This window comes from Plecotus auritus (genome assembly GCF_963455305.1).
Source record: "Plecotus auritus genome assembly, chromosome: 1".
Taxonomy (NCBI): Eukaryota; Metazoa; Chordata; class Mammalia; order Chiroptera; family Vespertilionidae; genus Plecotus; species Plecotus auritus.
This window is the reverse complement of record NC_137770.1, coordinates 5103846-5117423: the sequence shown is the minus strand read 5'-3', so window position 1 is coordinate 5117423 and position 13578 is coordinate 5103846. Positions and strand designations below refer to the sequence as shown.

The following is a 13578-nucleotide window of genomic DNA, read 5'->3' as shown; positions in this document are numbered from 1 at the left end:
CCCGCTGGGAACTTAGGCTGGAGACAAACAGCCGGCCGCTTCCTACCAAACTGCCTCCCCGCGACGTGTGTTTGCGGGGAGGGGTGCGTGGGGCAGTGGAACTGGACGTGGCCACGGCTCGGGCATCGCGAATGCACCGGGCGCCGTCCCGGCCTCGGTCTCCCGTCGGTCCACTCAGAGGCGGGCCGGCGTTGCCAAGGGCCGCTCCGAGCTTGGAAGTCCCGCCGCCGAGGAGACCGGAGCTGCGGCAGCGGGGCGGCCCCGCAGTCCCAGGGCACCCCGACTTGGGACCCTGCAAGCCGGTCCGTGGAGCGCTCGCGCCTGCGCACGCGCCGGCGCCGCAATCTCGGCGGCGCACTGGCTCCCGCTCGCCCCGCCCCCGCCTTCCCGGCATCCCGCCTCCCTACGGCGAGCGGCGAGGCCCGATCCCGCCGGGAGCCTGGAGCCGGGACGCAGGGCGGGGCGGCGCGCTGAGGTCAGCGCGGCGACGGCCGGCCCCGCCGTGGTTGGCTGCGCCCGCCTGGCCGCGCCCTGGTTGGCTGCGGGCCGCGGGGCTGGGCCGCCGGGTCGGGACTGGGTCGGGCTGGGGCGCCGGCCGGGCTTGCGCAGCGCTCGGGTCCGCGTCGCTCCTGGGCGGCGGGGAGGGCGCGGCCGCGGGCGGGGCTGAGGGGCGCGGGCGCAGAGGGCGGCGGCGCCGAGGGGAGGAGACCGGCCCATGGACCCGCGGGGCCCGGCGCCCCAGACGCTTCGCCACCGGGACCGAGCCCAAGATGTCGGCCTAGGCCGGGGCGCGACGACGCGCACGGGGCGGCGACGAGGCGCTGCCAGGGCTCGCGGCCGCCGGGTCCCCGAGGGCTCGCCCTGACGGACTGCCGAGCGGGCGGCGAGAGGCGGACGCGTGGGGGAGCGGGCCGCGCGGCACCATGTCGGCCAAGGTGCGGCTCAAGAAGCTGGAGCAGCTGCTCCTCGACGGGCCCTGGCGCCACGAGAGCGCCCTGAGCGTGGAGACGCTGCTCGACGTCCTCGTCTGCCTGTACACCGAGTGCAGCCACTCGGCCCTGCGCCGCGACAAGTATGTGGCCGAGTTCCTCGAGTGGGGTAAGTGCGCGCGGGCCGGACCCGCGGCCCCTCCAGCCCGTGCTGCGCGCCCTCTCCCCACCCTGCCGCCTCCTCCACGCAGCCCTCAGGCTTCCGCTCCACCCGCCGCCCCATCCCGGTCGGGTCGCTCCCGGCGCGCGGGTCCCTCCGCGGCTCTCGGTCCCTCCCTGCGCTCTTCGGCCTTCGCACATCCGCGTTCGGCCGTCCCGCCCCCTCATCCTGCCCCCGGGAGCCACATCCTCCGTCCCTCCCCCACCCCTCGCCGGGCCATCGCCCCTGCCGCTTCCTAGATCCACCCTGGAGTCTGGATATCATTTCCTGCAGCACTGCCTGGATATCCGCCCCCGCCCCCCCGCTTTGGGGTCCAGGATCAGCGTCCAGTGCCTCCCCCCACACACACGCTGTGCTGGCCGGTTGGGGCCGCCGAGTGTGCTTTGTACATCTGCCTCCCCCACCGCCCGTGGGCCCCTGCCCCTGGTGCATCTCCTAGGTGACAGCGGCCTACAGCCCCTTCACTGTCGCGCCTCCACGGGCGTTGTGGGGTTGAGAGCCTTATTTTGTACACACCATGCACGAGCAAATTGATTCGTTTCTTTGTGATTGCGCCAGACCCTTGCAATATTTTTAGGGTAGTTGGAATGTCAGTCTGGGGGAGTCACTTAACTTTCTTCATCTGATCTTTGCCATGCCTTCTCCGCTTCGTTCAAGGATCTTACGATGCTGTAGTCGTTAGTCAACTGACCTGTTATGCTTTATTGGGGCATAAATTTGATTAAGCCATTTAATGACCCTTAGAATCCAGAAGACAGTGAAACCCTTTGGCTTCACCTTCTGCTAACGTGGGCATCTTGTCAGGACCCCCAGACTGACCTAGAACGACCTGGTGGGAAGACCCGGCCTGTGCTGGGTTCAGGCCGCACCTATGAGAATCCTGTCCCTGAGTCATGTGTGTCATCGGGGCTAGGTAGGACAGGCAGTGCGCACCAGTCATTTCTAATCTAATCTCTGATCAAGCTGCTGTTTACATGAGGAAGCAAGCAAATGTAATAAGGCCTCCTGCTCTGCCAAAATGGTAACCGGAATTGGAATTGTGTCCGCAAGTTAAAGTTCAAGTTGCCATATTCTTTACGGGGCTTGCCTCGGCTTTTTGCTTCTAAGGGACATGTTGGCATGATGTCCCGTGAGAGCAGCGGCAGGAGGAGGCCCAGACCCTCGGGGCCGCCTGTCGTGCTGTCTTTCGGTGGGGACCACGGGCCTTGGTCACATGCAGTATAAGGAAAAGGAAGTGTTCGCTTTCTGGGGTCCTTTATCCGTGACCTGATTTCCAGCTGAATAACTTAACGACTTCAGTTAATGCGAAAGTGAGGTCTTTGGTGCCTGTGACGTCTCAGCCTTCTGAATATTGTAGTGGCCATTCCTTTCTGAGCGTTTCATCTCGAAACCCAGTTCCACAATCAGGTTCAACCCAGCGCAGCCTATGAGTAACAGGATGATTGACGGGAGGAAGCAGAGGGAAGGTTTGAGCTGGTTAGGTGTGGACCAGCTGGCCTGTGGCCTGGGGACCCGGCTGTGCCAGGACTGGGGTTCGTCCCTGTGGAGCCGTGGTCCTGGTGCAGGTCCCCCCCCACCGGGCGGGTCAGCCCCTCTGTGAGCGGTGGGCTTCACGGAAGGAGGCTCTCCCAGCATGCGTGGAGGTCTTCCTCTGTGAGATTTGACCTTTCCAGATCTAAACAGGAGCTGTGTGCTATGAAAATAGAAATATTTTCAAAACTGTATCCTGGCCCTTTGGAAGTTATAACCTATACTAGAGGCCTGGTGCACAAAATTAGTGCACTGGGGGCGGGGGGGGTCCCCTCAGCCCAGCCTGTGCCCTCTCCGCAGTCTGGGAGCCCTCCAGGGATGTCCTACTGACGGCTTAGGCCCACTCCCCGCGCTGCTGTGCTCCGCTGAGTGGCGCTTCCCCTGTGGGAACACACTGACCACCGGGGGCAGCTCCTGCACTGAGCATCTGCCCTCTGGTGGTCAGTGCGCATCATAGCAACTGGTCGTTCCGCTGTTCAGTCAATTTGCATATTAGCCTTTTATTATATAGGATTATTATATAGGATATATAAAAGGCTAATATGCTAAGTGTCCCTCCACCCATCTGACTGGTTCTGTGACGCATTCTGATCACCAGGGGGCAGACGCTTAATGCAGGAGCTGCCGAGCTGCAGTGACTTGGCAGCGATGGTTCTCGGGTGACACACCCCGAAACCAGAATGGAGGGAGCCTGATTCCTCGCGGGGCCGCGCGATTCCACCTTCGGCCGTGGGTTATGTTGTTGCTGGGGCCCTGTCGGCCCCGAATCTGGTTGACTGCACATTTGGGTTTGTGTTCCACACCCTGTACGACCGCAACTTTGCAGAGTGCCCTCTCGCACTCTGGGACCCCTCGGGGGATGTCGGAGAGCCGCTTTTGGCCCGATCCCCGCAGGCCAGGCTGAGGGACCCAGTCCCGCCCTGCCGGCCACCTTTCAATGTGCACGAATCCATGGACCAGGTCACTAGTTATTAATAAGTTATGTTACCCTAAGGACTTAATTCACACGGAAGTGTAAACTTGAAGTTACACAGAGAAAGAATGGACTTAAATTTAAGGTGGCATTTTAATGAAATACTAATATATTTTATGAATAGTACTTAGCCTCCTGTATGTTAACATGTGCGCCACTGTAACTGCGGTGGTGTGTTAGTACAGCATGCGTGCAGTCATTATTTATTGTTACTTGGAATGCCTGGTGATTGAGATTGGAAGGGAAGATCGGTCTTTTTAACAGAATTCTTTGTGGAGCATTATCAGGTACCCTAATTCCTTCTGCTCAGTAAACTAGTGTAGGCAGTCAGCCTGTGGATGGTTGAGTTTTTGGAGTCACACTGTGTGTGGTGTTTGAAACCTTGGCTGGGTTGTGTCCTGTCATGCAGAGGGCCAGTCCTTTCCCATCTTCCAAATCTTGCTAGTTGTCAAAGGACAATTATATGGAATTCTTGAAACTTAATGAAGAAAAATAGCTGGTTCAGCTCAGACTTGGAGACTTACTAGGAAATCTTTGGGGAAATCTGGAAAGTATCTATACTAATAAAAGGGTAATATGCTAATTAGACCGGATAGACTGGACGTCGTCCAGATGTCCTTTTGGACAAAGCCACGGTGGCAGGGGCTGAGGCAGAGGTGGTTAGAGGCGATCAGGCCGGCAGGGGAGAGCAGTTAGGGGTGATCAGGCCAGCAGGCGAGAGCAGTTAGGGGCCATCAGGCAGGCAGGCAGAGATGGTTAGGGGCGACCAGGCAGGCAGAGAGGTTAGGGGTGATCAGGCAGGCAGGCAGAGGTGGTTAGGGGCAATCAGGCAGGCAGGGGAGCAGTTAGGGGCATCAGGCAGGCAGGCAGAGTGCTTAGGGGTGATCAGGCAGGCAGAGTGGTGAGGGGCCAGTGGTCCCGGATTGCGACCAGGCCGGCAGTCGGACATCCCCTGAGGAGTCCCGGATTGGAGAGGGTGCAGGCCGGGCTGAGGGACCTCCCTCCCCTGCATGAATTTCGTGCACTGGGCCTCTAGTAGCTAATAAAGTTGTTACCTTTTAAAAGAAGACCGTCTCTGGCTCTTGTTTCCTTATTCCCACAGTGTTGCCTGGGGAGAGTCCTCCTGGCTTCATTGCAGTTTTTTGTCTTTAGTTTTCCTTTCATTGTGTTTGTAGTTTGATTAGTTTCCTCTGTTAAATCACGGCCTTATTTAAAAGTGGGAACTGTCCTGCTTTGCATGTGTATTTTTAAGCTTTTTCTTAATGCACATTGGATACTGTTTGAAGCAGAGCACACGAGACACTGCAATTTCAGCACGTGAACAGCAACAAATCCGGACAGCTAAAATGAGGTGTTCTTTCATCTCTGTCATATAAAGATGCCTTTGCAGTGTTAAACGTGCAACACCACTTAAATATCATGGCTAGTGTTACATCGGGATGGAGCTGCTGTTTGGCATTGGATGGACCCCAGCGGCCCTCTGCACTGGTCCCCACTGGCCGCGGACGGGGTGGGAGGTCTAGGGCTCGCTGCTGGTGTAGGCACACCTCGTGGAGGCCGCCGGCCTGGGCTTGGACTTCCCGGTTCCCGGTCCAGGGCATCTTCTCTCCTCCTGACATACTTCCTCTGTAAGGAATGTTAACCGTTCTCCTTTGTGGTTTTCCCGTTACGACTGCAGCAGTACCTTCTCAGAGCTCTCCGCTTTGATGTGAAGTTGCGGGTCTGTCATTGTGGGGATGGATGCTCAGCACTAGGTGTGAGTGGGATGACTCGCAAGTCAGTCAATTCAGGCTTCACAGATGGTGCTAAGCATCTCAAGATTCATTCTAATCTTAGTGGTTCCTCCAGCGAGGGCGGTTGCATAACATGGGATCACTTGTGTTTGTTTTTTTTTACAACTTTTAAAAATCCTTACCCAAGGATATGCTTTTTATTGATTTTAGAGAGAAGTTGGGGGGTGGGGCGGGGAACATTGATGTGAGAGAAATATCAATTGGTTGCCCCATACACACCCGACCGGGAATCAAACCCACGACCCTTCAGTGCACTGGACGATGTTCCACCCACCTCCGTTACACTGGCCAAGGCAAGAACACTCCTTTTTAAGTAACAGCTTTGAGAAACAGGTCTTTTGAATAATAAGATATAAATTGTAGGGAAATGTTGGGATTGCATAATAGAAGATTAGGCTAACATAATTTAGGTTTATTAATAGCTGTTTAAGATGCATAGATATGGAGCGCAGGGCATGAGATGGGACAACGGAAACTGCCTGGCATTACCATTCGGGCTTCTCCTTTTCTCTCCTAAAACCTCCTTCCTTGGCAGACTTTAAAGTGGGCAGCTGTGTCTGTGCTAAGGCCAGACCTCCAGTAAATACTAAAGTTGGAGTGGAGGGATTTGTTCTCACTTCAGGGCATCCCCACGTGAGCAGCCTGAAACAGCTGATGCGGCCAGTGAATTGCTCTTCAGCAAAATCATGCACGCGGGTAAAAACCGCACCTCTGCTCTGGCCGGCGGCCCCTGCCCCTGCCCCTGCCCCTGCCCGCCCTCGGCTGCAGCCCGGGGTGTCCTCAGAGGCCCCTCCCGTCTGCTGACGGTGATGACGACGGTGAGCACATGAGCAAACAAGACTGTTAATTCCAAACTATATTAAGTACGGCCCAACTAGTGAATGCTTTTCTTGGTAAAGAGGCAGAGAGTATCTGTTGAGACTTAATAAATAAGGATCTTGCTGGAAGAGACCAAATACGGATTTTTTAGCCTTTTTAAAAATCAAAGCAGGATTAAATAAAATTAAAGGAAATTTAGAAAGAATTGAGAAAAGCAATAGTCCTGTAATCACATCACCCTAACCCCCATAACATAACACTGTTTAGTCCCTGTCCCCAGTTTAAGTTGAATTCTTAGATTCTTAGAATGTTCCAGAATGACAGTATGTTAAAGTTAGTTATCTTAAATGTGTGAGAAAATGGATTGAGAGGAAAATACACATTCCTTAAATGTAAAATCCCAAGTGTTTTGACAGTGTGAAATATATATTTAAAATCTACAGAGGAACAACTTTTTAAAAAGATACTGGGGGGGTCAGAGGGGGAAGAAGGAGACATATGTAATACTTTAAACAACAAAAAGATACTACCTATGAAGTAAAAGTTACAGTCCACAGGGCGATTTTAGACAATCTGTGTGTGAGGTTGTGACTGGCAGGTAGATCTTATTGACTCCAGATGCTGGCAACAGCATTGTTTCTAGATTAAAGCTTTGCCAAAAAGGATATTTATATAATAGAAGACTTTGGATTTTGTTGTCCTTAGGAAAAAATTAGAAATTCAAAGAGAAATTTAAATTGAATAAAAAAACCTTAAACATCGATTGATTGATTTTAGAGAGAGAGGGAGAGAGAAACATTGATTCGTTGTTCCACTTGCTGTGCATTCCTTGGTTGGTTCTGATATGTGCTCTGACTAGGGATTGAACCCGCAATCTTGGCGTATCAGGACGACACTCTGAACCCACTGAGCTATACCAGGCCGGGGCTCATAAATTTCCGTTGAGTTTATCCTGTTTTAAAGCTTCTTTGGAGAATGTGGAACTTAATTTTTCTTAGGTGATTCTTAACACCTTTGGGACGGTGACGGTCTCTCAAGCCTCCAGAACTGCAGAGGCAGGGGTTCGGAAACTGTGAGGAATTGGAGTGGTGACATGGTCTCTCCTCTCCCCCCACCCCCGCTCTCCCTCGGGTAAACTCAGACTCTGGCCACGTTCCTGAACCATTTCAAAGCAAGCAGCCCCTAGCCAGGCTCCTGTTCTCCACTGGATCACGGTCAGCCCTGGGCCCCTTTGCTGGCACCTGCTTTGAAATATCTCCGTTTTATTTTAGCCTTTTCTTTCCGTTTTCGTGATCGCTGGCCTACGTGAGGCTCTCAAGCCCCAGACCTGAACGAACGCTTTCCTCACGTACAGATGGGAATGCCTCTGCCAGGGCTGTCTTAAACGCTGCTCTCCGTGTCATCAACTCCCCCTTTTCACAACCCTCCACAGCGACTTCAGATTCTGTGGCTTTTCACCCCTTTCCCCACAGCCTGTGCCCCAAACACACATCGCTTCCTCTCCTTTTTTCCCCAAATATAAGGTCATATAACGATTTCGGTTTAAACTGATACTCATTGCTTACGTTGCTGTCATTCGGTGGATCTTAGGAAAGACAGGGGCTGTTTGTTTTTTGTTTTTGTTTTTGTTTCTTTTTGTGTTTTTTTAAAAATATATTTTATTGATTTTTTACAGAGAGGAAGGGAGAGGGATAGAGAGCTAGAAACATCGATGAGAGAGAAACATCGATCAGCTGCCTCCTGCACACCTCCTACTGGGGATGTGCCCACAACCAAGTTACGTGCCCTTGACCGGAATCGAACCTGGGACCTTTCCGTCCGCAGGCCGACGCTCTATCCACTGAGCCAAACCGGTTTTGGCAAGGGGGCTGTTTGTTTTTATCGGAATGAGTTCTTGTCCCTTCAGCTGGATGCCAGCGCGCCGTCCTGAAGGTAGTCCCAGGCGTTTCGATGGAACTCCCCAGTGCAGTCTGACCCCCGAGCCGTCTCTCGCTTCCCGTCCCGTCCGTGCAGAGCCTGCCGTCCCCCTGGCCTTCCCACTTGCTCTCGAAGCCGCTGCTCAGCCATCCCCGAGACTGGCTGCTTTCCTGGCGGAATCCATGTGTCTCTCTCTGCTGAATTCCCCTTTCTGCAGTTCATGTCTTCCTCCTGTGGGTGGCGTATGTCTTCTAGTGGTTTCCTGAGAAAGCGTTCATCAGGGATACGTTTTGTGAGACCTAGCCTGTTTAAATGCCTTTGCTTTGCTCACACGGAGTGACCCTTTGCCTGAGTATTGAATTCCAGGCGAGAAACCAGTTTTCCTCACAGGTTTGAAAGCATCACTCCATTGCTGCCTACCTTCCCAGTTTGGTCAGGAGAAGCCGGAGACCTTGTGGCCTCCAAGCCCCTGTGGGACTTGTTGCATCCTTGGAGCTCACAGGCCCTTCTCTTGGCTCCTGGTGCTCCTTGGTGGGGTGGCGGGGCGTGGGGCGGGGACACTTGGGTCCTTCAGATTTGGGAAACTTTTCTGATTATTTCTTGGTAATCACTTCTCTGGTTTCTCCATTCTGGCCTTCTTGCTCTCCTATTATTCAGATGTTGGACCTTCTAGTGTGTCCTGCTAACTTCCTTTTCTCCTGCTCTCCTCCATTCATTATATTTTTGTTTTTATTTTTCCGGGAGAGGCCCTCAACTTGATCTTCTAGCTCTTCTATTGAGTTTTTATTTCTGCCGTCATATGTTTCATTTCTAAGTGCTTTTGTCCTCAGCATTTCTTTCTTTTCAATGTTTTTATTGATTTTAGAGAGGGAGAGGGAGAGAGAGAGAGAGAGAGAGAGAGAGAGAGAGAGAGAGAGAGAGAGAGACATCAAAGAGAGAAAAACGTGAGCATTGATTGGCTGCCTCTCACATGTCGCTCCCACACCCGGGCTTGTTCCCTGACCCCGGTGACCTCCTGGCGCCTGGGTCAGCACTCCACCTCTGAATCCCACTGGCCCGGGCTTTCTTTCCGTAACACTGTTTTGTTTCACGAAGGTGGTCCCTGTTTTGAACGCTTCTTCTTGTTTGTAGTTTGTTACTGATTTATGTGCGCACATTTACACTTCACAGACCTTTTCCGCTTCCCGCTTCCCGTGTTGTCGCTGTCCTGCTGAGTGCTTTCTCCTGCTTTCCACTCTGGCCGTTGTCTGTGATGTCAGACGCCTTTGTCCAAATGTCTGGTGACTGTTGGCTGTCTTTCGTAATCATGAGTGGGCTGATGGGACATGCTTTGTGCGTGGACCAGTTTTAAACGTCGTCTCACCTCGAGGAGATCGGATGGGGCCTTGCCAATTTGAGGGGCCAGCACCGGAAGTTGCTAAAGTAATTTTTGTCTTGGACTTGTCAGTTTCCCCAGAGAGGGGCTTCTCTCTCCTGCCTGGGTGCTGAGGAGTAGGGTGGTCCGCGCCACTGCCAGCTTTCTGGGCGGGTGGGGGTGCGTGATGTGGAGGGTGGAGGAGGCCTGGGCATAGCTGCTGCTGCTGCAGGCTTGAGTCCTACGTGTTTTCTGTCCATTACAGTTTAGGCCCCCGCGATCCCGGGCTGCCGCTGAGTTCTGACGTTAGCCTGCCTCACACACTGCTAACCTCCAGTTTCCAGCTTGGCTTCCCGCTGCTCAAAATTAAGTTGACATTTCTGGTGTGCTGTCATCTGTCATCCATTCATTCAAGTGTTTTTTAAGGACTTTAGGCACTGCCGTGGCGAATGGGCTCCAGAAAGGGGAGTTCAGCAGAGGAGAGTGACGAAGCTCAGTAATCTGCGGAGCTCAGTACCCGCAGGCGGCATTTAGCGGGGTGTCAGCGCGCAGAGATAAGCTGGCTGTTCTGTGCGCCATACTCAACTGGAAGGCGCCCCAGGGTTTTATCCCGGCTTTCATCTCTGTGACGTCCAAGTGTAGAGCGCCCGGATCTTTGATTTGGATGTACTGCCGTTTCTATGCTTGGTTATTGGAAAAACCCTCCACCAGGAGAAGGAAGACATGGGAATAGGGAGGGCTAGCTTTTCTCTAGTAACTGCAGGACCTGGGAGGGGAGGGAGAGGGGAGAAAGGGTCAAGGGTGTGGAGGAGGGGAGTGACATGATGGCTGCTCTGAAGGCAGATCAGAGGCGGCTGGAAAGTGCTTCCTGGGGTCTGGGAGGAGGCCGGCGGCCTCCTGGGGGAAAGGGTGGTGTCTGTGCCTGTGGACACGCAGGGTGGGCATGTCGTAATGCGGTTTGTGACTCAGGCGCTGCGTGTAGGGACTTCGTCTTCCTTGAAGTGATGTGGAGCTGATTCTGTAGCTCCAAAGCTTTGGGTATGCAGGAGAATCGCTCATTTAAAATAAAGCGCAGGGTAAGCAATGTTCTTGCCACTCACAATTTTCTAAAACTCAGATAAATGAAATGAAATGTTAATGACCTCCTTAACCGGGACACGCTCACTACATTGGGAGGCTGTTGCTCAGTTGTACTCTATCCCCGTTCCCCTCATTTTGTCTGAAAACTTGAAATCGGGCTGAGATTATTTTTTTAACCTGTACATTATCTTAACTTGAAGTAGCATTTGTGTTTATTCTTCACTATTCAGAAAGATGTTGATTTCATAATTAAGTGTATGCAGCAGTCCTTAAAAAATAATTTTGCAGCTCTTTCACAAATGTGCTTATTTGTTATCTAACCCAGTATTTGAAATTAGGTTGTTGAAAGTCTTGACATTTTGATAATCTTGTGAAATAATATGTTAAGAGGGTTATTGAACAAAAACAAGTTGTCAGCAATATTTGAGAGAAACGTAAATTGAATTATACAGCTAATTGATTATTTTAATGAAAAAGAAAGGTTTCTTTGCCATTTTCAGTTACTGAATGATTGCTACTATTTATTTACTTAATTTTGGTAATAGCTTTATTGAGATATAAGCCATATATAATTTACCTGTTTAAATTGTATAATTCGGTGGTTTTAGTGTATAGTTGTGCAACCACCTCCACTGTTTAATTCCAGAACATTTTCATCACCTCAGGAAAAGCCCTGTATCCTTTAGCTATCACCCCAACTCTTTCCTCCCCAGCCCTCAGCAGCCACTAATCTACTTTCATATAGTTGCCTATTTTGGTATTTCCTGTAAATGGAATCATATAATACGTGATCCTTTGTGCCTGGATTGTTTTCACTTAGCATAATGTTTTCAAGGATATATCTGTATTTCATTCCTTTTTTTTTTTAATTTATTACTTTTCTACAGAGAGGAAGGGAGAGGGATAGAGAGTTAGAAACATTGATGAGAGAGAAACATCGATCAGCTGCCTCCTGCACACCCCCTACTAGGGATATGCCCACAACCAAGGTACATGCCCTTGACCAGAATCAAACCTGGGACCTTTCAGTCCGCAGGCCGACGCTCTATTCACTGAGCCAAACCGGTTAGGGCTATTTCATTCCTTTTTATTGCTGAACTAGGGGCCCAGTGCACGAATTTGTGCACCTTGAAAGGAACTGTGGGCTGTGAGGCTGCAGGGGCACAGGGGCGGGTCTCGGCCCATCCTCTGCACCCCCACCCGTCTGCCTCCACCGCGGCCTCCGGCCGCTCCCCTGTCTGCCGGCAGCCCCGCTGCCACCACCACTGCTCCCACGTGCTAATGGCACCGGCCCCACTTGCACCTGCTGATGGCACGGAGCGATTGGGGCCCATTCCAGCAGCGGGTGCCAGCGGGGCCGGTGCCATCAGTAGGTGTGAGTGACGGCTGCCAGCCCCGATCGCCCCTCAGGAACCGGGGGAGGTGGAGAAGCCTCAGGGGCGATTGGGGCTGGCCGCCGCCGCTTGCACCTGCTGACTGCACTGAGTGATCTGGGCTGGCGCCCGGTGCTGGCAGCGGGTGCAAGCACTGGGCGGGACTGCGGCACGTGGGAGCAAAGAATTTTCAGTAACCACCAGAGGCTAGCCCCAATGACAGCGACAGGCGTCCCACCTTGGTCTGGCGCCCCTGCTCACCTGCTCCACCATCCCACCGCAGCCAATGCCGGCCATGTTCTGCACTCTGCCACCTGCTGCCAATGCCTGCCATGTTCTGTGCATGCCCCCTGGTGGTCAGCGCATGTCATAGCGACCGGTTGTTTGGTTGTTCCACTGTTCAGTCTATTTGCATATTGGCCTTTTATTATGTAGGACTAGAGGCCCGGTGCACAAAATTCGTAGGATCGGGCCTAAACGGGCAGTCGGACATCCCTCTCACAATCCAGGACTGCTGGTTCCCAACTGCTCGCCTGCCTGCCTTCCTGATTGCCCCTAACCGCTTCTGCCTGCCAGCCTGATCACCCCCTAAGCACTCCACTGCCAGCCCGATTGATGCCTAACTGCTCCCCTGCCAGCCTGTTTGCCCCTAACTGCCCTCCCCTGCAGGCCTGGTCACCCCTAACTGCCCTCCCCTGCCAGCCTGGTCACCCCTAACTGCCCTCCCTGCAGGCCTGTTCCCCGCAACTGCTCTCCCCTGCAGGCCTGGGTCCCCCCCAACTTCCCTTCCCTGCAGGCCCAGTCGCCCCCAACTGCCCTCCCTTGAAGGCCTGGACCCTCCCAACTGCCCTCCCCTGCTGGCCATCTTGTGGCAGCCATCTTGTGTCCACATGGGGGCAGTCATCTTTGACCACATGGGGCAGCCATCTTGTGTGTTGGAGTGACGGTCAATTTGCATATTATCCTTTTATTAGATAGGATAGAGGCCTGGTGCACAGGTGGGGGCCGGCTTGTTTGCCCTGAAGGGTGTCCCGGATCAGGGTGGGGGTTCCCTTGGGGCATGGGACGGCCTGGGCAAGGGGCCTGTGGTGGTTTGCAGGCCAGCCACGTCCCCTGGCGACCCAAGCGGAGGCTCTGGTATCTGGGATTTATTTATCTTCTATAATTGAAACTTTGTAGCCTTGAGCAGAGGCCTGGGCCCGCCAGGGCAGGCGGAAAGCTTGGCTTCCTCCATTGCCGGGGGCAACCCAAGCCTCCTGCTCTCTCCTTGGCCACAGCCATCTTGGTTAGTGTTAATTTGCATACTCGCTCCTGATTGGCTGGTGGGTGTGGCTGGTGGATGTACAGTCAATTTGCATATTACTCTTTTATTAGATAGGATAACATTCTGTTATATGGGTAGTCCACATTTTGTTCATCTATTCATCAGTTGTTGAAGATTTGGGTTGTGCCTACCTTTTGTTTATTATGACTAATGCCGCTGTGGACATTAACGTGCAAGTTCTGTTCATGGCGTATGTGTTCCTTTTCCTTGGGCGTGTATCTGGGAGTTGCTAGGTCACTCATGGTTAGCATTTTGAGGAACTGCCA

At 53.1% G+C, this 13578-nt stretch overlaps 1 protein-coding gene across 1 annotated transcript in view; it reads left to right on the top strand.

The window, feature by feature from the left end:
- The first annotated feature begins 693 nt into the window (after positions 1–693).
- The window catches only part of CDC42BPB (CDC42 binding protein kinase beta), an 89401-nt gene continuing 76516 nt past the window's right edge, over positions 694–13578 (top strand). Inside the window, exon 1 of the mRNA XM_080665007.1 lies at positions 694–1098. Coding sequence (XP_080521133.1) covers positions 924–1098 — 175 coding nt within the window. The 5' untranslated portion in view covers positions 694–923. The remainder of the gene's footprint in view (positions 1099–13578) is intronic.